Below are 19,966 nucleotides of genomic sequence, written 5' to 3'. Positions count from 1 at the left end.
CAGCTTCCTGCTGATGGCCTGGGAAAAGCGGAGAAAGATGACCCAGTGTTTGGGTCCCTGCTACCCCTATGGGAGACCTTGGTAAAGCTCCTGCCTTCCCTGACCAATTGTTGGCTGTTGTAGCCGGCAGGGGAGTAAACCAGCAGATACAGTATCTCCCTCCCTCCCCTCCTTCTTCCCCCTTTCCTCCTTATCTCGCTCTTTAGCTTTCCTCCCTCCTCTCCTCCCTCCTCTCCTCCCTCCTCTCCTCCCTCCTCTCCTCCCTCCTCTCCTCCCTCCTCCACTCCTCCCTCCACTCCTCCCTCCTCTCCTCCCTCCTCTCCTCCCTCCTCCCTCCTCTCCTCCTCTCTCCTCCTTCTCCCCCTCCCCATCTCCCCTCTCCCCTTCTTTTCCTCCCTCCATCTCTCCCCCTCCCCCTCAGAAATAATGTTGCTGTGTTTTGTCTTCTCTTTCAGCCTTGAAGCACAAAAGTTGCTCTTGGTGGATAAACCAGGCCTTTGCTACACAGTCTAGATTTCTAGAACTGCCAGGGAGCCTGGATGGCGAGGTGCCAGATGTTCTTGCTCCGGGTCACAGTCCTGCTGTTGGCATGGTTCTCATGGTTTTTCTGGTGTGCCAGGATCAGGGGGTAGAGGGTTCTTTGCTGATTGGATGGCTATTTGGGTTTCATCTCTTAGCAGCTCCAGGTTCCTGTGTCGATTGCAGCTTTCTGCCCTCTGTTGCCCTTGGACATAGTTGAGTAGAGGAGGAAACTCTTGGCAGCCCTGGTGGTCTGTCAAAGCCTGGGCCCGTGGTGGCGTTCCATGGTGCTAAGAGGGTGCCCCCTGGCTCTGCCACCGTGGTGGCCTCCACATCCTCTCTGCAGTGGTTTTTCGATGTCTGCTTCACCCGCCCTGTGCACGGAGAGCTGAGCTCACAGGAGGGACGCCGCGTGTTTGGCACGGGCAGTTGGCATGTGGTTGCATGTCCCGCATGAGGTTTTGTGTCTTTGGTTCTGTTGTGGGTGGATTTGAAGACCCCCAACCTTCCAGCTCCTTGAGGAGCTCTGTGTCTGGTGGGGGCGCTGGCGTGCCGGGCAGTGGAGACTGCAACCCCTGTGAAGGAGCTGGCCCGGGAGGGGTGTGCCTGCTGGAAGCCTCTGCTGTGGAGTCTTTGAGCGTGTCCTTGTCTGGTGACCTGGAGGAGCAGTGTGCATAGTGGAGTGACAGGGTCTCGGGGTCTGCTGTTGATCTGTCTTTGCAGCCTTGGTGTCCTGTTGCTAGGATGATCAGAGAAGCCCACTGAGTGACCGGGGGGAGTGTGAGCCAGCCTGCTGCGACTTGTGGATAGAGATAGGACGGTGCTAGAACGAGGCTTGACTGAGGCTGAATTGAAATGTGAAGATTGTGGGCCAGGGCTCTGGCTCAGGTGTAGACTTGCAGTGTACTGGCTTGTGTTAGAGTTAGGGTTTAGCGTCAGCAGCACGTGCCGCCTGTAAGCATGCGAAGTTTACATTTCTGAGAAAATTAGTTGTTTTGACAGCCACACAAAAGCAGGGAACAGCTGTTTCAAATTGTTATATATTTTTTTTAAAAATGCAAGAATTATTGAGCTTTGAGTCTCTTTTCTGATTTAATCAGTGCCAACACAAAACATACGAAAACGTGGCCCTAAACAAATATATTATCCCTTGGTTTCTGTAGTTAACTTGTTGCCCAAGCAGAAGGAAAACAGCCAGGGGAGTTCCATGTCCTGAAGTAGTTGATTTGTTGAACTGGTCCAGTTTATTAGCACCCTGCTGGTTGTGGAGCTGATATTTGAGAGTGGCACTAAACTTAGGGGTGGCGGGTTGTGTGACTGCCTCAGATGCCTGCCCCGCCTGCCAGGTTTGGACAGGAGGCCAGCGGCATTCCTTGCCCAGTGCAGAAGCTTGATGGCAGCCAGGGAGAGATAAGGAAGGCAGTGCGTTCACACAGCCGCATTCTCACCAGGAAGTGATGTGGAGTAGGCTCGGGCCTCCCAGCATCCAGGACAGGAAGCAGTACGTGCGTGTCCCGTTCCCAGAGGACATGTCACCTGTTGGAGCCCCCTGCTTTGAACGGCTGACATGCTTGCGGAAGAGCAGTTCTGGCTCTGCTCCTAGTCCTGGCTGTCCTGTGCAAGGTCTGGTGATTTGCCAACTGCAGAAATGAGGCCAGTGAGCCTGCCATGCGCACATTGGGGCGTGGCGAGGCTCCGGTTACATCACACGTCGTCATCAGCCACTCCTCCGGCCCCTTCCTTACCTGAGCTCTTTGTGCTTCTGGCTCCTGTTGGGATTCAGAAGATGATGACCTCAAACGGATTCCCTCAGGAGGAGTCCCTGGCTGCTGAGAGACTGGTGCTAATCACAGGCAGCACCGTTTCCTGATTAAGCCCACCTGGGCTCTGGTGCAGGCTGTCTGCCCTAGATCTGGGTCAAGCTGCCGAGAAAAGAGGATGCATGGAAAGGTATGAAAGGCGCATGAATCGAGTCCCTATGAAGTAGGCCAGGTAATTTTCCAAAGAATGGGTCTGGCATGGTAGCCTAGTGGCTAAAGTCCTTGTGTTGCAAAAGCTGGGATATCATATGGGTGTTGATTTGTATCCCCGGCAATCCCACTTCCCATCCAGTCCCTGCTTGTGGCCTGGAAAGCAGCTGAGGATGGCCCAAAGCCTAGGGACCCTGCACCTGCTTGGGAGACCTGGAAGAGGCTCTGGGCTGGCTATGGATTGGGTCAGCTCCAGCTTTTGCGGCCACTTGGGGAGTGAATCAGCAGAGAGATCTTCCTCTCGGTGTATTTGCCACTCCAATAAAAATAAATTCAAAAATAAAAACAAAAATTAGTAATAAAAAAGAGGGCCCGCTGTGGTAGCCTAGTGGTTAAAGCCCTTACCTTGTATGCGCTAGGATCCCATATGGGTGCTGCTTCGTGTCCTGGTGACTCCACTTCCCATCCAGCTCCCTGCTTGTGGCCTGGGAAAGCAGTCGAGGATGGCCCAATGCATTGGGACCCTGCACCCGCGTGGGAGACCCAGAGGAGGTTCCAGGTTCCTGGCTTCAGATCGGTGCGCATCGGCCCGTTGCGGCTCACTTGGGGAGTGAATCATCGCACGGAAGATCTTCCTCTCTGTGTCTCCTGCTCTGTGTATATCTGGCTGTAATAAAAAAATGAATAAATCTTTAAAAAAAAAGTTATCTATGTGGAAAACAGTTGTGGAGAGCGGGAAAGACAGATCTTTGGCTCCAGTGTTTGGGTCAGCTCAGCTCTGGCCACTGCAGCCGCTTGGGGAGTAAACCAGCGGATGGAGGATCTCTTCTTTGTGGATCTGCCTTTGCAATAGAAATGAATGAATCTTTTTCTTTTCCGTTTTTTTTATTATATTTTTGACAATCTTTACATAGTTAATTAGGGTAAAAAGGTTCAAGGGCTATATGCAAGTGGGTAAGACTGTTATTTCCACATTGTTTCCTTCATTGTATCTGAGGTAAAGAGGGATTTTAAGGGAGAAGCCCCACCCAGTTTCCCACCCTCCCCAAGTCCCGGATGTGCGGCATGCTCAGAGATTCTTGCTCAAGTGGTTTTGATAGTTCACCAGTTATGAATCACTGCCAGTCTCGCCACTCCAAGCACGATTAGGTTGTTGAAGAATCCACTGATTGACATAGTCCATCATAGAGTCTCCGTTTGCCCAGTAAAAAATGCATGAATCTTGGGGAGCAAAAATGCCAGGCATGTTATCAGGGAGCTGGATTGGAAGTTGAACAGCCAGAACTCAAATTGGCAGTCATGGAATATGGGCACTGCGTACTGCAGCTTGATGTACTATGCTATAAAGCTACCCCCCCACCCCGTGTGTGTGTGTGTGTGTGTGTGTGTGTGTGTGTGTGTGTGTGTGTGAGAGAGAGAGAGAGAGAGCGCGCACATGTGCACGCCTCAGTGCTGTGGTGTAGTAGGCTAAGCCTCTACATGTGGTGCTGGCATCCTATAATGGCACCAGTGTGAGTTGTGGTTCCTCTACTTCTGATTCAGCTCCCAGCTCATGGCCTAGGATAGTAGGGGAAGATGGCCCACGTGCTTGGACCCCTGCACCGTCATCGGAGACCCAGAAAAGGTTCCTGGCTCCTAACTTTGGGCTGGCCAAGTTCTGCCTATTGCAGCCGTTTGGGCATGAGCTAGTGGAGTGAAGATCTCGGTAACTGTCTTGGGATCTGCTTTATTCAGAAGGAAGATTATATACACATAGCAGGAAAGACAAGGGTTTTTCCATCCTCTGGTTCACTCCCCCAGATGGTTCCCGTGGCCAGTGCTGAGCTAATCTGAGGCCAGGAGCTGCTTCTGGGTCTCTGACGTGGGTTCAGGGCCCAATGCCTTGGCCTGTCCTCCTCTGCCTTCCCAGGTCGTTAGCAGGAGCGGGATTGGAAAAGGAGCAGCTGGGACACTAACCAACGTCTATAGACTTTGCTGGCCTTTTTGCTAATCCCGAGTGCTGGGCACACTCGGTTGACGTCTGCTTGCTTGTCTCCTCTTCAGCCCGGGGGCCGATGGTGCCAGGGGCCAGGGCCAGGCCCCAGCTCTGCTGTTGGCTGCTGGCAGAGCTGTTAGGTGGGGCCCCTTGGCTGGGTTCAGAAACGACCTCATTTTTAGGACTTTGTTCGCTTGCCTCTGTGCGGCCTGCCCTGGGTAGGGAACGGGTGAGCTGGCTGGGTGTGCACGCCTTGGAGCTCTCCTCAGCTGTGAGCATTGTGCCACCTGCCTTGAGCAGCTGACCCGGAGCCACCTCCTGTTCCCTGCGGAACCGAGATAAGCCTTTGTGGGAGCCTGTTCTGTAAGTTCCTGCTTGCTTGGCTTTTGTCTTCCTGGTTCTTTTAGAGCTGGGTCCCTCTTGGAGGTTTCATTTGTTGAGTCCTTCTATCATTTGTTAATGTCCCTTTTAATTCAAACTCTGAATTTCTGTGATTTCCCCACCTTCCTTCCTCAGTTCTTGGTTCTCAAGGCGTAGCTTTGCTCAGGGGTTTGCCATTTGGGGACTCTGTGTCATCTTACTTTGGGGATCTCAGCTCTCACCCGGGATCAGTGGAGTCCATGTCCTTCAGTTGTTTTCTGTGGTGAGGCGTGATTGGCGTTTTGGGCTGGACGGTTCTTGCTCACAGTGCTGCCTTGTGCAGTGCAGGACTCTGAGCGGCCTGACCGCTGTTAGGGCTTGTGGCTGCCATCCGGGGCTCTAGAGAACACCGGGTGATTGGTGGGATGGGATCGCCGTGCCTGACCTCTGTCTGACAGCGTGGGGTCCTGCCTCAGCTGGTCGGCTGCAAACTAGTGAGAAACGTTCTACCTCACCGAGGGCTGGTTTGGTAGTTGGTTTCATTTTTTTTTCTCTCTTCTTACAATCTGTTCTTGGTTCAAATTGTGCGGCGGGGAGAGTGTGCCTTGACGGAACACGGTCAGTTGAGGTGGTTACCTGAAGTCCCCAGCCTTGTGAGCAGTAGTTTTTGCTGCTGTGTTGCAGTTGGACTCACCTTGCCGTATTTTTTTTTTTAATTGTGAACTTCACACTGTCATGTCACCCATACTTTATATTATTGGCATGTGGATTTATGGATGCCGTAGATATATTTAGTGTTTTTGCTTTTTGTTCTTTTTTTTTTTTTTTTTTTCGAGATTGATTTGAAAGAGTTACAAAGAAAGCTTCTGGTTCACTCCACAGATGACCACAACAGCCAGGGCTGGGCCAGAGCGGTCAGGAGCTGCTTCTGTGCCATCTCCTGCTTGGGTACAGGGGCCCAAGCACTTGGGCTATCGTCTGCTGCTTTTCCAGGCGCATTCATTTGCAGGGCGCTAGCTGGACCAGACAGGCAGCAGCTTCATCTCCTGTGGCACAGATGCCAGTTCCTATTTAGATTTTTAAAGGATTTATTTATTATTTGAAATGCCCACCATTACACCGAGAAAGAGAAATATCCACCTGCTGGTTCTCTCTCAGGATTATCACAGGCAGAGCTGGGCCAGGCCGAAGCCGGGACCCCATAGGTGCTCTCCCACATGGGTGGCAGGGCCCCAAGTCCTTGAGCATCTTCTGCTGCTTCCCAGGGTGCATCAGCGAGGAACCGGTTGAGAAAAGGGACAACCAGGACTCAAGCTGCTGCTCTGCTGTGGGATGCTGTATTGCAGATGCCAGCATAACCTGTGTCACAGTGCTGGCCGCCTGTTTAGATCATTATTTTTTTAAAGATTCATTTTATTTTTATTGGAAAGTCAGATAATACAGAGAGGAGAGAAGGAGAGGAAGATCTTCCATCCAATGATACACTCTCCAAGCGGCCGCAGCGGCTGGAGCCAAGCTGATCCACAGCCAGGAGCCCGGAGCCTCTTCCGGGTCTCTCATGTGGATGCAGGGTCCCAAGTCCTTAGGTCGCCCTCGACTGCTTTCCCAGGCCACAAGCAGAGAGCTGGATGGGAAGCGTAGCCACTGGGATTAGAACCGGCATCCATATGGGATTCTGATGCATGCAAGGCAAGAACTTTAGTAACCGCTAGACTACTGCTCCAGAAAAAAAAACCCAGAAAAACCAAAAAAAACCAACAACTTTGTTACCTTGCTTGAGAGAAAGAAGAAGAGGGAGTTTCCAGTCATTGGATTCATTGGCTCCTTCCCAAAATGCTTACCATGACCCCTAGCAGGGACTGGGGACTGGGAACTCCGTCCAGGACTTCCCCCTGGCTGCCAGGAACCCCGCTGGAGCTGGGACTCCTGCCTTCCAGGGTTCTGCATTAGCAAGGCAGCCTGAGTCGGAAACCAGAACTGGAGTATCTAATTCAGGCACGGACGGGAATGCTTTAATCACCAACTCACTGCTGAGGTTTCTTTTTTGATTGGGCAGTTATGTAACACTGTCTGGAATGTTTTTTCCTGTTTGAATTGGTTTAAGTTATTTTCATAGTTTGGTAGCACTGAGGCCTAAAAGAGACTTGTCTTTTGTTCTAGCGAAGCATCTGTGTAGTGTCTTCAGCCCATGACCACAAACACAGAGTACAGCTTAAGTCCTGGCTAAGGTGAAGCCAGGGCCTGCAGCGCTCACATCTCATTGTGGAGGGTCGCCTTCCCATCTAGGTCCCTGCCACTCACCTGGGAACCTGGGTGGCGTTTGTTTCTCTGTTGCTGCTGCTTCTTGTGTCACTGCATGTCAAGTAAATAAGCATAAACAGAAATAATCACATTAAGGCTGCAGGTACTTGTTGGGCCAGAATTTCTGGATCAGTGTGACAGGCAGGCAGCTAGGACTGATGGCTGTGACACCCCGTGGGAAGAGGGGCGGTGCCTATCCCCTGCCCCGAAGCACCAATGTGTCCTGACTACCTTTCTGCAGTCTCTCTTCTTGGCCAGATACCTCGCAGGACTGGGAGGAAGACACTGGGCTGAAGAGGTAGCCCCCAGCTGGGTGGTACCCAGGATGCACCTAGATGCGGAGGGTGCTGTAGGGCCCTGGACAGGGGGCTGGGTCTGGCACTGCAAGTGTGAGGCAGGGAGGAATGCTGGCCATGCCGGAGTGTGGGTGGTAGGGTGCGGGCTGCACCACCTCGGTTACAGCACACCTGCCGTAAGTTCCCCTGCAGTGTCGGGAGGAAGTGAGAGGTGTTGGACTAGTCCAGAGCTGAACATGAAGGACAGACACCCAGTCACGGTGCTGGTGCTTTGGGGTTGAAGTGGCACGTGCTGCGTCGGCTGGCAGTTTTGCCAGCAGGGCCTGCCCTGTGACATCATTTCCCATTGTCGTCTGCCTCTCTGGGTCTTGTTACTCCCTGTTTTGAGGCTGAGGAGACCAAGATCTGTGACAGTGGCTTCACCCCTCCCCACCCCAGTCTGGTACGTTCTCTTCGCTGTGTGCCTGTGCCGAGGCCCAGTCCTCTGGAATCACACTTGTAGGGATGGGTAGAGGCAGAGACTCCGTGGGGATGTGTTTCCTCTGGTTGGCTCCTGGTCCCATTTTGCTCATCTCAGCAGTCTCAGGATCCAGTGCATGGTCAGCACATGACACAACTTGGTTGAAACAAGTTAGATTCAGGTCAGCCCCAGGCACTGGGGCTGAGGGTGCTTCAGCAGAGACTTGGTGAATGACCCTGAGAGGAGGTAGTGCGTCTGTGGGAGAACACTCTCCCCATCCAGTTCCGAAGATTCATCCTGTTGGGGGTCTGGCTCCGCTGGGGCAGGAGTGCAGGCAGCAGCCCCAGGAGGCACCACTGAAGTGCCACACCTCCTTAAGCAGGTCGGCAAGCACTGTCTTGGCCCTTGGTGTGGTTTGAGGGAGTCAGGAGGGATCTTACTATGTGGTGTTTTCCCCTGTTTGACACCCCTTTATGCTTTGTTAACCAACAGGAGCTTGAAGAGATCCGCAAATGTGGAATGAAAAACTTCCGTAACATCCAGGTTGATGAAGCTAATTTATTGACTTGGCAAGGGCTTATTGTTCCTGTGAGTATTGAACACTTCCACTTGTTATCAGCTTGTTCTTGCAGGGGGTGTGTGCGCTGCTGGACTTTTCTCTGCTCCTAAGTAGACCTGTAGTCTAGGCAGCCACTCAGATGCGTATCAGTGGGCGCTGGATCCAGGGGACAAAGCGGAGAGCGTGGCCTTGGCGCTGGAGTGGACTCGCAGCTGTCTAAAGTGGAGTTCCTGAGCTTTCCCAGATCTGCTGTTTCCTGTCTTCCCTGGCTTCGGATGCCTGTTTTGCTTTATCAGGGCAAGGCCTCCCTTGGCCTCTCTGGGAAAAGGCCAGGTGGCCCTGCTGGGTCTCTGGCTTTTCCCCTTGGTTTCCTCTGTGTCTCTAACCCACTGGACAGCTGCGTTTCAGGCATTACTCCTGGCATCCTTCAGCATATGCCCCCTTTGGCTCTGGGCCCCTTTCCTGACCGCTCCCCCGTGCCCGCTCCTCTTCTGGCCTTCACCTGTGGTGTCTGCCTGCAGCCCAGCTTCCCCAGCCCACACTTCTGCCTTCCGCTGGGCTCAGGCTGCTCCTGCTTCTCTTCTCCAGGCTTGGCTCTCCTCACCCTTGCAGAGACCTGTCCTCCACGCCACTCTGATTTGCACTCATTTCTCACCCTGTTGGGAACCTGCGTCACCGGGCACAGGGACCTGCCATCAGCTGTCACTGCGCTGCCTCGGTAGGCTGGGTGCTGTGGCCCTTGCTTGTCCCTGAGCCCTCGGGCCCTCCAGCCCTGGGTCACCTGGGCACTGTGCTGCTGCTTCCTGCTGCCTCTTGGGCATGCGTCCTGTTTTGAACTTCCTCCAATATTGCAGACCATTGTGCTGTTGGAAAACGGCCCCCAGGTCACTGTCTGCATCCCTGCCTTCTCAGAGCTGCCGTGTCCAACCACAGGGCAGCCTCACAGGAACGTTGTGTATCCTTCCAGGCTCCCTGGCTCACAGCCTCCATCCTCGGCCTTCTTCCTGGTCTCCCATGTCCATGCACGCCACCGTCTGTCTGCCCCACGCTGCACGTAGGGACCTCGGGCCCTGTCCCTGTGTCTGACCCAGTTGTCCCTTGCTGTGTGCAATCTCGTATTGGTGGCAGGTTAGCTGCTTTGCTGGAACAGAGCATACAGTCCTCTTAACTATGCATGATTTTTGTTTTTTGTTTTGTTTGTGATGCTGGTTTTAGGGTTGTGTTGTTTTTATTTTTTTAACTTACTGGAACTTGGCCAGCAAATACTATCTATGTACATCATCACTTGGATAGCTAAAGAAAGTGCTCTGTGGGGTTGTGGTACATGTTGACATTTGTTAATTTGAAAGCTTCCAGTCTGATTTTAAAGGTGAATCTTACAGGTTTGAAGTAGTGGGTGGTGGGGCTCAGGCACGGGGTGAGTGGGAAGGTAGGAGCTCAGCTGTGACCTCAGCCCTCATCTGTTGTGGGCAGCTGTTCTGTGCTGAGCAGAATCGTCCGTCCCTTTTCCAATTGGGATTTGGTTTCCTGTTTAGAGGAGTGAGCATTGCAGTCCATGGCTGCTTGGCATGATCAGAATAAGCAGGGTGGTTTGTGGGCTCGAGTGTGGGCAGTGTCAGCTTGCATACTGGTGCTGAGGAGGGCTCATTGTCAGGAGACCCTGCCTGGGGTCTCTGTCCTGCTGGCAGAGCTTGCTGGGATGGTGGCCTGCAGCGTCATTAAGCCAGAAGTGCTGACCGGTTGGTCCAACCCCTCTCCTGTTTGCTGAGGCTTCACCAGCAGTAAGCAGTAAGCCTGGCTGACTGTTCTGTCTGCCCCACCGCCCCGGACCGCCCTCCAGTCAGTTCCCACTTGCTTGCCCTCCACGTTGTAGGAACAGCATTTCAGGGATGTGTTTCTTCTTCCCTAGAGTGGCTGTGGCATCTGGGGCAGCTCACCTTCTCCGGGCTGGGTCTTGTACACCCTTGGGCCTCAGGACTTCCTCGATTGGGCTGGGCCACGCTGGCAATCTGTGTTCACAGGCAGCTGGGGTGGACGCCAAGTGCCCCCTTTCACAGCAGGCAATCACTCAGTGAGTGCCCTGACTCAAGTGTCCGGTGGTGGGGGACGCTTCCTGGACTGACAGTGGTCCCACTGTGTTCGGACGGCTCAGTGCTGTCTGCAGTGCAGGGGGAGTATGAGGGAGAAAGTGCTGTGGATTCCACATAGCCTTTACAGCCCAGATCCAGCCTTGTGGAGGTCACAGATCCTCAGCTCAAAACTGCATCTGTGCTGATCATGCAGGTTTTCTTGTCATGCTGACATTGTTTACATGGGAATTGTGTCTTGTCAGGTATATGCAAGTGCTACACAATGGTATGTAAGGGACATGAGCACTCACAGACTTTGGTTTCTATAGGACATCTGGAAATCTGTTTCTCCTGGAATACTGAGAGCATCATCATCAAGAAATTCACGAGGGCCCGGTGCGATAGCATAGTAGTTAAAGTCCTCGCCTTGCACACCTGGGATCCCATATGGGCTCCGGTTCTAATCCCGGCAGCTCCACTTCCCATCCAGCTCCCTGCTTGTGGCCTGGGAAAGCAGTTGAGGACGGCCCAAAGCCTTGGGACCATGTACTTATGTGGGAGACCTGGAAGAAGCTCTTGGCTCCTGGCTTCAGATTGGCTCAGCTCCAGCCATAGCGGCACTTGGGGAGTGAACCATCAGATGGAAGATCTTCTCTGATTCTCCTTCTCTCTGTTTATCTGACTTTCCAATAAAAAGAAATAAATCTAAAAAAAAAGAAATTCATCAGCCTGTCAGAAGTTTCCAGCCAAGTGAATGATCACTTCTGATCTTTAGCATTGTTCCTCCTAGCTGGTTCTCATGTGATTGTTGATAAATGATCTCATAATTATTTCATATATTCATTATTTAGTTGTTGCTTTGAAATTATAAGCATGTTTAATAGCTGTACACTATTTCATATTTGTTAGAATCAGTTTTTTTATTTAATTATTAAGCCCCCCGCCGTTATTTTTAGAGACAGTCTCTTCCACCTGTTGGTTCACTCCCAGATGGACACGGCGACTGGAGCTGAGCCTAGCTGAAGCCAGGAGCCTGCTCCAGGTCTCCCACGGGTGCAGGTCCCAAGGCTTTGGGCTGTCCTCCTGCTTTCCCAGGCCACAGGCAGGGAGTAGCCAGGACAGGAAGCTGTGTCCATGTGGGATCCTGAGTGTTTGTAAGGGGAAGATCAGCCCGTTGGGTGATTACACCATGCCCCAGGATCTTTGATTTGCTGGTTTATTCCCCAGTGACCACAACAGCCAGGCAGGGTTAAGCCGGGAATGCAAGAACTTAGACCATCTTTCACTGTTTGTCCCAGACCATTAGCAGGGAGCTGGATCTGGATTGTAAATGGAGCAATCAGGGCACCAACCAGTGCCCAAATGGGATGCCTGCGCTTAACCCACCACGCTTCAGTGCTGGCTTCCAGCTGGACATTTTTAGTGCATGTGCTGCCAGAGTAAGCAAGCACGGCTAGGCATTTTAAAAGGGGATTCTGAGTGCCAAGTCTTTCCCAAGGTGTGCACCCCAGCCGTGTGCCCCACTGAGCTGGTGGATCCTGGCCAAAACTCGTGGCTGATTGTGGTATCTTCACTTCCACAATGACAATAATGCTTAGCCTCGTGGATGCTGAGAAGTTAAAGAAGTGCCATGTGTGTGAGGTGCATAGTGTGACATAGTGCTCTTGCTGTTAAAGGTAGTAATTCAAACTTGATAGATTTTATTTTAAATATCATTTATGTAGTTGAGAGGGATGCATGCCCTTGTGGGCCTCCAATCAGGGTGGGGAGGGTCAGGCATAGAGGAAGGTGAGACACATATTTCAGTCTGTTTCCTTGCTGTGTTTGCAGGGGAGGAGGGGAGAGGGCCACTAATGGTGTCATAGCACATCAGCACCTGGGGGTTGGGATGGTCCTTAGAGACCCCAGTGTGAGGCAGAGTGTTCCCAGGGTGTTACTTGAGTAGTTCTGGTAGCCCTGAGACTATGTTGGTTTCCTTGCTCCAGGGTTAAGAAAATCTTTCCAAGGTCTGCTGGTTGACCAAGTCCACCTTAGTGCATCCACAGACCCAGAACTGTACAACATGTTCTGCTTTCTGTCTTCTGATAAGGCAGGTGATGTCCACTACTGGCCTACGTGAGCTGGCCATTAGGGCTCCCATTTGCTTCTTGGCATGCTGTTCACTGCACGAACATGAGCAGAAGGGGAAACCCAGTCCCAGTACATGCACTCCAAGGTCAGACCACACATCCTGTGATTGTCACTGTGGCCAGGTGAGAGTCCAGTGGTCCGGTTGGAGAGTCCCCGAAGAAACCTTGTGTAGGATGATCTCAGCCTGACTGATGTGTACCAGCCAGTACAGGGTCAGGGTCTGCATCTGCCTGATCAGTTCTGCCCCACCCTCATATCACATGAATTGACAAGTGCTGTAGCCCAGTCCAGCCAGTTTGCCACAGACCCAGTCCTCATGCATACCAGGGGGTGCCACAGTCTAGTCAGGACAGCCCTCCATAGCACCTACCAGGCCCACCCTGGTTTTTGTGCATGCCAGTTCTGCTGTGGCCTATCCCAGCCCAGCCTAGATCCCATCCAGCCCTCATGCACACCCAAGGGTACTGCAGCTAAGCTCAGCCCAACCTACTCCTAGTTACATATTTCATGTATGCTGACAGCTGCTGCTGCCTTGTCCAGTCTGCCAGTGCCCACAGTTCACCTCCCGGGGGTACTGTGGTCCATCCTGATACGATTTATTTACATCCATCCAGTCCCAGCACTTGCCAGTTGTTTCAGTGGCCTATCTCAGCTTGCGTGCACCCGTTCTGGCTGTTTTTCATGCCAGTGGGTACACCAGCCAAACTCAGCCTGGCCCACCTGCACACCCAGCTCTCTCACTCTTCAGTGGAAGCAGCAGCCCAGCAAGGGAGTCCCCAGATCCTCTACCAGGCGCACTGCCAACCATGGGTCTTGTGTGTGCCAACAGGTGCTATGGCCCAGTCTGAGATAGCCCTAGCCTGGCTCTCGCCCAGCCCAGCCCGCCCCCGCCCTCAGTGAACTGGTGGGTGTTGTAGTCCAGCCCAACCTGGCCTGCGTCCTATCCTGACTCTCACTCGTGCCAGTGTGCTGTGGACTGCTCTGCCAGGCCTGCCCCCAGACCCAGCTCAAACCTATGCCAGTGGGTGCTATAGCCTTGGTGGTCTAGCCTGCTCCCAGCCCTGGCTCTTGTGCTCACCAGCAGGAGCTTTGCCCAGCAGGGGAGTTCCCCAGTTTTCCCTACCAGGCTTGTTCCCAGCCGGGCATCTTGCATGTACTGGTAGATGCTGCTGCCCAGTCTGACGTGGCCAGTCTCCCTCCAGTCCTGGCACTCAGCAGTAGATACTACTTCCCAGCCCAACTTGACTGCACCCATTCCGTGTCTCACTGAAGCCTAACCCAGCCTGGCCCGCCCCCAGACCCAGTCCACACGAATGTCTTGCCCAGCTTGGTTCACTCATCAGTGGAAATTGCATACCAGCAGGGGCATCCCCAGAGATCCCAGCAATGCCTGTTCCCAGCTCAGATCTTGCTTGTGCTAGTGGGTGTTTCCACCCAGCCAGGCATGTTGTTCCAGCTGCGGTCTCAGTTCTCCCTGTTGGGTGTTGCAGCTCGTCCCAGCTGGGCGTGGCCCACACCCTGTCCTGGCTCTCATGTACCAGCAGGTGCTAAGATATGGCCAGCCCAGCCTGGCCTAGCCTGCCCCCAGCCCTGCCTCCTGTGTTCCCCAGAGGGAATTATGGACTAGTAAGGGAGTTCCAAAGTTCTCCTGTCAGACCTGGTCCCAGTCTTGAATCTCACATGTGCCTCTGGGGGCCGTGACCCTGCCTGGCACAGTCTGCCCTCAGTCCCAGTCCTTGCTTGCACCATTGGGGTGCTGCAGCCTGGCCCCACCCAGCCTTCTCCTAGCTCTGTCCTCTGTGAGTACCAGGTGGGTTCCTGTCTGGTGAGTTCCGTGGCCCAGCCTGGGTTGGCCCATCATCATTCCCAGCTCCATGTAAATCGATGGATGCTGTGGTCCTACAAAGGCTAGCCCACAAGTCCCCTACAGAATTTGCTCCCAGTTCTGGTTCTGTTCCATTCTGGTAGGTCTGTGGCCCAGCCTGACATGGCCCAGCCCCAGCTTTTTTGAGTACTAGTGGACAGTAGATGTTGCTACTTAGCCTAGACCAGGTGTCCTGTGTGGGCATGTGCCTTGGCCTGACCCTCCATCTAAACCATCTGGGTCAATCCCGGTGGCCCGGTTCATGGAAGACCCCAGAAATCATTCCTTCCCTGTCAAAGCATGCCCTCAGCTACTCCCAGCACCCACAAGCTATAGGCTGTTTCTCCTAGCAGTGAAAAACTTAGGCATTATCTACAGCTGGGCAGTAACTAAGAATTTTGAGGGACCTTTCCAGAATCATCTTTAAGGTTTTAGGGACAAGGGTTTGACACAGTAATGAAATTGCTGCTTGGGATGCCTGCATCTCATTTGAATGCCTGCTTTGACCAAGCTGATTGAAAACACACAGCTTGGGAGGGAGCAGGTGAGGGAGGATCTCTCTTCAAATGAGATAAATTAAACAAGTTAAGCCACTGCATGTAGTGCCACCATTCCGTGTGGGTGCCAGTTCAAGTCCACATGCTATACTTGAGTCCCACTTCCTGTTAATGTGCCTTGGGGGAAGCAGAGGATGGCTGAAGTGGTTGAGACACTGCCCACCCGGGAGACCTGGAGGAAGCTCCTGGCTTGGGCCTGACCCAGCCCCAGCTGTGGTGGGGGGTAAACCGGCAGTGGTGGGTGCCCTCTCTCCCTCTCTCATTTTGTAACTCTGCCTTTCAAATAGATAAAATTGAACTCTTTTTTTAAAGGTAATTTGATACTGTCTTTTTTTTTTTTTAAGTAATGTATTTAAGGGCATGAGAGACAAAGAGGTACATGTCCTAAAATTGCTAAAAAGTGGACCAGGTGAAGCCAGGAGCTAAATCCAAGTCTTCCCTATGATTGGCAGGGATACAGGTAGTTGAGGCTTTACCTGCTACCCCCAGGATATGTGTTAGCAGAGCTGGGCTTGAACCCAGGCACCCTGAGTCGGGATGTAGACCTACCCCCTCCTTTTTTTTTTTCCTTCTCAAAGATCTTGTTCATTAGAAGGCATAATTGGAGAGGAAGAGGCATGCTCTTCCACCCACTGTCCAAACGTCTGCAATGGCTTGGGGCTAGTCCAGGGTTTCAAGTACTTGGGCTGCCCTCCACTGCCTTCCCAGGAGCATTAGTGAGGATTGGAGGTAGAGCAGCCAGGACTCCAACTGGTACTCGGGCCGCAGTGGTATCTTAAAGATTCAGCCAGGTTCCCAGTGTGATAGCCTAGTGGCTAAAGTCCTTGCTTTGCATGTGCTACTGGGATCCCGTATGGGCCCTAGTTCGTGTCTTGGCTGCTCCACCTCCCTTCCAGCTCCCTGCTTGTGGCCTGGGAAAGCAGTCGAGGACTGCCCAAAGCCTTGGGACCCTGCACCTGTGTAGGAGACCCAGAAGAGGCTCCTGGCTCCTGACTTCGAATTGGTTCAGCTCCAGCTGTTGCGGTCACTTGGGGCATAAACCAGCAGATGGAAGATATTTCTCAGTCTCTCCTTCTCTCTGTAAATCTGACTTTGCAATAAAAATAAGTAAATCTTTTTTTAAAAAAAGAAGATTCAGCCAGGTTGAATTATTTGTTAGGTGCATCTGGAAAGGGGGGCTTTATGTCGGCATTATTGCTTTTGCTGCGTGAGAGCACCTTTTGCTTTCCCACTCCTTTGTGGAGAGAAACCTGTGTGAACACTGGCGTGCACATGGTTGTTAGGGTCCCAGGCTTCAGTTGCGCGGGATCATTGCTAGCCTGTAGGGGTTGTATCTGTGTTGACCATGCAAGAAGTGCTAAGTTGATTTTCATAGTGGCTGCACCATCTTTGGTGCCAGGCAGCATGTCCCGGGGTTCCAGTTTCTCCACAGTCTTCTCCAGGGCTTGCCCAGCGGTCTGCTGTCTGTCTGTGTTTCATTATTGTCATAACAATTAAAATGACGTCATATCTCATTGTGGCTTTGATTTTGCAGTTTCCTCATGACGCGGCATGTCAGGCACATGTCCGCGTGCTTATTGGTCACTTGCATGCCTCTGGAAAATTGTCTCTTCAGCCCCCTGCCTGTGTCTTGATTGTCAGGTTTATTAGTGTTATTTTTAGGAGTGTGTGTGTGCGTGCGTGTGTTAGGCGTGATTTGCTAGTATTTTTCCCATTCTGGGTTGTCTTTTCACGTTTTTTCCCTTATTTATTAGAAAAAGGGAGAACATATCCATCCATGCATTCCCCAAATGGCTGCAACTGCTGAGATTGGGCCAGACCAAAGCCACAAGCCGGGAGACTAATCTGGATCTCCCATGTGAGTTCAGGGACCCGGGTGCTTGGGTCATCTTCCACTACTGTCCCAAGTACAAGGAGCTGCATCCAAAATGGAGCAGCCAGGACCACAACTAAAGATTTATTTATTTCACCCGGCGTGGTGGCCTAGCAGCTGAAGTCCTCATCTTGAACGCCACGGGATCCCATATGGACACTGGTTCTAATCCCAGCAGCTGTGCTTCCCATCTAGCTCCCTGCTTGTGTCCTGGGAAAACAGTGGAGGACAGGCCAAATCCTTGGGACCCTGCACCTGCGTGGGAGACCTGAAGGAATTTCCTGGCTCCTGGCTTTGGATCGGCGCAGCACTGGCCATTGCGATCACTTGGGGAGTGAACCATAGACAGAAGATCTTCCTCTCCGTATATCTGACTTTGCAATAAAAATAAATAAATAAATTCTTTAAAAAAAAGATTTATTTATTTGAGGGCCTGATGCGGTAGCCTAGTGGCTAAAGGCCTCGCCTTACACATGCAAATTTTCCATATGGGCGCTGGTTCGTGTCCCAGCAGCCCCGCTTCCCATCCAGCTCCCTGCTTGTGGCCTGGGAAAGCAGTCCAGGACGGCCCAAAGCCTTGGGACCCTGCACCTGCATGGGAGACCCGGAAGAGGCCCGGTCTCCTGGCTTCGGATCTGCTCAGCTCTGGCCACTTGCGGAGTGAATCGGCAAATGGAGCATCACTCTGTCTTCTCCTCTTCTCCGTAAATCTGCCTTTCCAATAAAAATAGATTTTTATTGAAAATAAAAAAAAAAGCTGGTACTTCCCTTACCTCTTTGTTGACCTTGCCCCTTGATAGACTCCTGCCGCAGTCCAGCTCCAGCCGATTTTGGAACTTGAAGGGTGCGTGGAGTAGGCGTAAAGAGAAAAGAAACGGATCGCTACAATTTCAGGATCGCAATGGGCAATGCCAGAAAGCTGTCCCCTTTATTTATACATTAACCCTCACAAGCTCTGGTGCAGACTTTTGAGGTCATGGTCAAGTGGGTGTATCCAAAAATAAATCTGCCATTTGTTTCACCTAAAAGCTCTCAGTAGAAGTTTCTCAAATATTCGTTGGCAATAGATGGTACATATCAATCAGTAACACATTCCTACTACAGTCCTCATTCTACAACTTAATCTTGAATCAGTAAAGGGCAGAAATGCATCACAAAGGGGAGCCTAAAGATCAAGGGTGGTCAGTGGGGGCAGCAGAGACAGCAGGAATTATAAAAGGCCCTTTTGCAACATCAGCTTCCAGGCTCACGTTGATAGTAAAAACCAATCTGCAGTGGCAGACAATGCCTGAACGGATTACAGAATCCTCAGCGGGGTGGTCTGGCGTCCCTGCGAAGGGAGGTGGACGCCACGTCCGCGGGCTCTGCCCTGCCGCGGGAGATTCCTTGCAGCCCTGCCTGCAGTGGAACAGTTCTCTTCACACCTTCACGCCCCCCGCATCCACTGCTCGGACACCAGCCGACTCCTGGTTTGCTTGGCTCATTGTCACACCTCCCTTAGCTGGCCTCAGGGCTGGCCTCTTTGGATCAGCACAGCTTCTGGTCCCATGTTCTTCCGGCCATTACTCTCCTCGTGCCCGCTGACTGGTGGTCCGAGGTGGAGTGCTCAGAATCATCTAGTGGATGGGGCAAATACTTATTTCTTTGCAGAGGGTATTGGGCCTTGTCAGGAACAGTCACAGCACTTCTTGCTCACAAAGCCATGTGTGAGCCCTTCCTACCAAGGTCTGTCCTCCACCCGAGTGCCCCGGGAGTACCTGTCCCTGGGTACACTCCTCTATGCGGTCCCTTGGGTGACCTTGCATGCTAATGAGGCATAGAGTAGTGCAGTGGGCTGTACCTGACAGCAGTGGGCCGTAGTGCTCCTAGTCAGGTGAGAGCCCGCTTTCTTCTGTATCAATCAGTCTTAATTGTGCCAAGATGGGAAAGCTGCACAGAGTCCAGGGAGTGGACTCCTCCCTCTTTGTCTCTAAGCTTTCCAAGATGATCAGTGCTCACACAGTTGCCAGGGTCTCCTGAGTCACGCTCAGCTAGAACTGCACGCCGTCAGATCGCATGTCCTACAAGACACACGCCCCGTGAACTGTGGAGGTCAGGTTCCTGGTGAGGAGGCTGGGAAGTAGTACCGCACACACACTTCATCCTGGGGCGGCCGGATGAAGGTTGCTGCCCATGCCTGTGTTTCCTGGGTCTGCCGTAGTCATGTCACAAATGAGGGAAAATAGCTGGAGTTCTTTTGGTAAGTGAACTTTGATAAATACTTAACTCAGTAGGTGTAAACACTTACTGGTGAACCATTTCAAGTTTGTTTTTTAATGAAACAGTCGTTTTGCACCATACCTAAGCACTTTCAGTTTGGAAGGCCTCACAGTTGAGGTACCCATAGCCACACATCGTTGATGGCTGCTGTGCTTCTCAGGGTTTGGGCTCCTGAGGAAGGGGGCTCTGCCCTGTTCCACGCCATGTGGGGTCGTACACATCAGTGTGTATTTCTCTCCACTTAGGCCTTGTCTTTTTAAGGTATATCTATTTCTTTGAAAGAATTGGAGGAAGAAAGAGAGATTTGCTGGGCCTCGCATGTGAGTGTAGGGTCCCAAGAACTGGGACCATCTTCAGCTGCTCTCCTTGGCACATTAGCAGGAAGCTGGATTGCAAGTGGAGCAGCCAGGACTGGAACCGGCACTCTTCTGGGCTGCTAGCACTACAGGTAGCAGCAGTTTAACCCACCACACCACAGCGCGGACCCCTGGAGTCTGCTTTCCAAGCTTGTGCCGTTGTGTCTCCCAGTGAGCCCTGGCTTACACGGGGGCTCTGTATCACCCCCCGCCCCACACCTAGCTCCAGCACTTTTTGTGACACTTGATAGACACCTCACAAATGGTTTTTAAATCGTATTTGTGTTACTTGACATAACTGCATTGCAAACATGCCTTTGGCTGGGGAGGCGGGGGCGGGGCGGGGATTGGGTTCTTGGTGTAGGACTGTCTGTGTCTGTCCCCTCCCTCCTAGAGGCCAGCAGCTTCTCTTGCTGGG

General features: G+C 52.4%; 1 protein-coding gene across 1 annotated transcript in view; it reads left to right on the top strand.

The window, feature by feature from the left end:
• Positions 1 to 19,966, top strand: part of UBE2L3 (ubiquitin conjugating enzyme E2 L3) — a 38,175-nt gene that overhangs the window by 8,509 nt on the left and 9,700 nt on the right. Inside the window, exon 2 of the mRNA XM_004592043.3 lies at positions 8,374 to 8,469. Within this exon, the coding sequence (XP_004592100.1) occupies positions 8,374 to 8,469 (96 nt within the window). The remainder of the gene's footprint in view (positions 1 to 8,373; positions 8,470 to 19,966) is intronic.

This window comes from Ochotona princeps, chromosome 29, assembly GCF_030435755.1.
Source record: "Ochotona princeps isolate mOchPri1 chromosome 29, mOchPri1.hap1, whole genome shotgun sequence".
Taxonomy (NCBI): Eukaryota; Metazoa; Chordata; class Mammalia; order Lagomorpha; family Ochotonidae; genus Ochotona; species Ochotona princeps.
The sequence above is the reverse complement of the archived record's forward strand: the minus strand, read 5'-3'. Positions and strand labels throughout refer to the sequence as shown.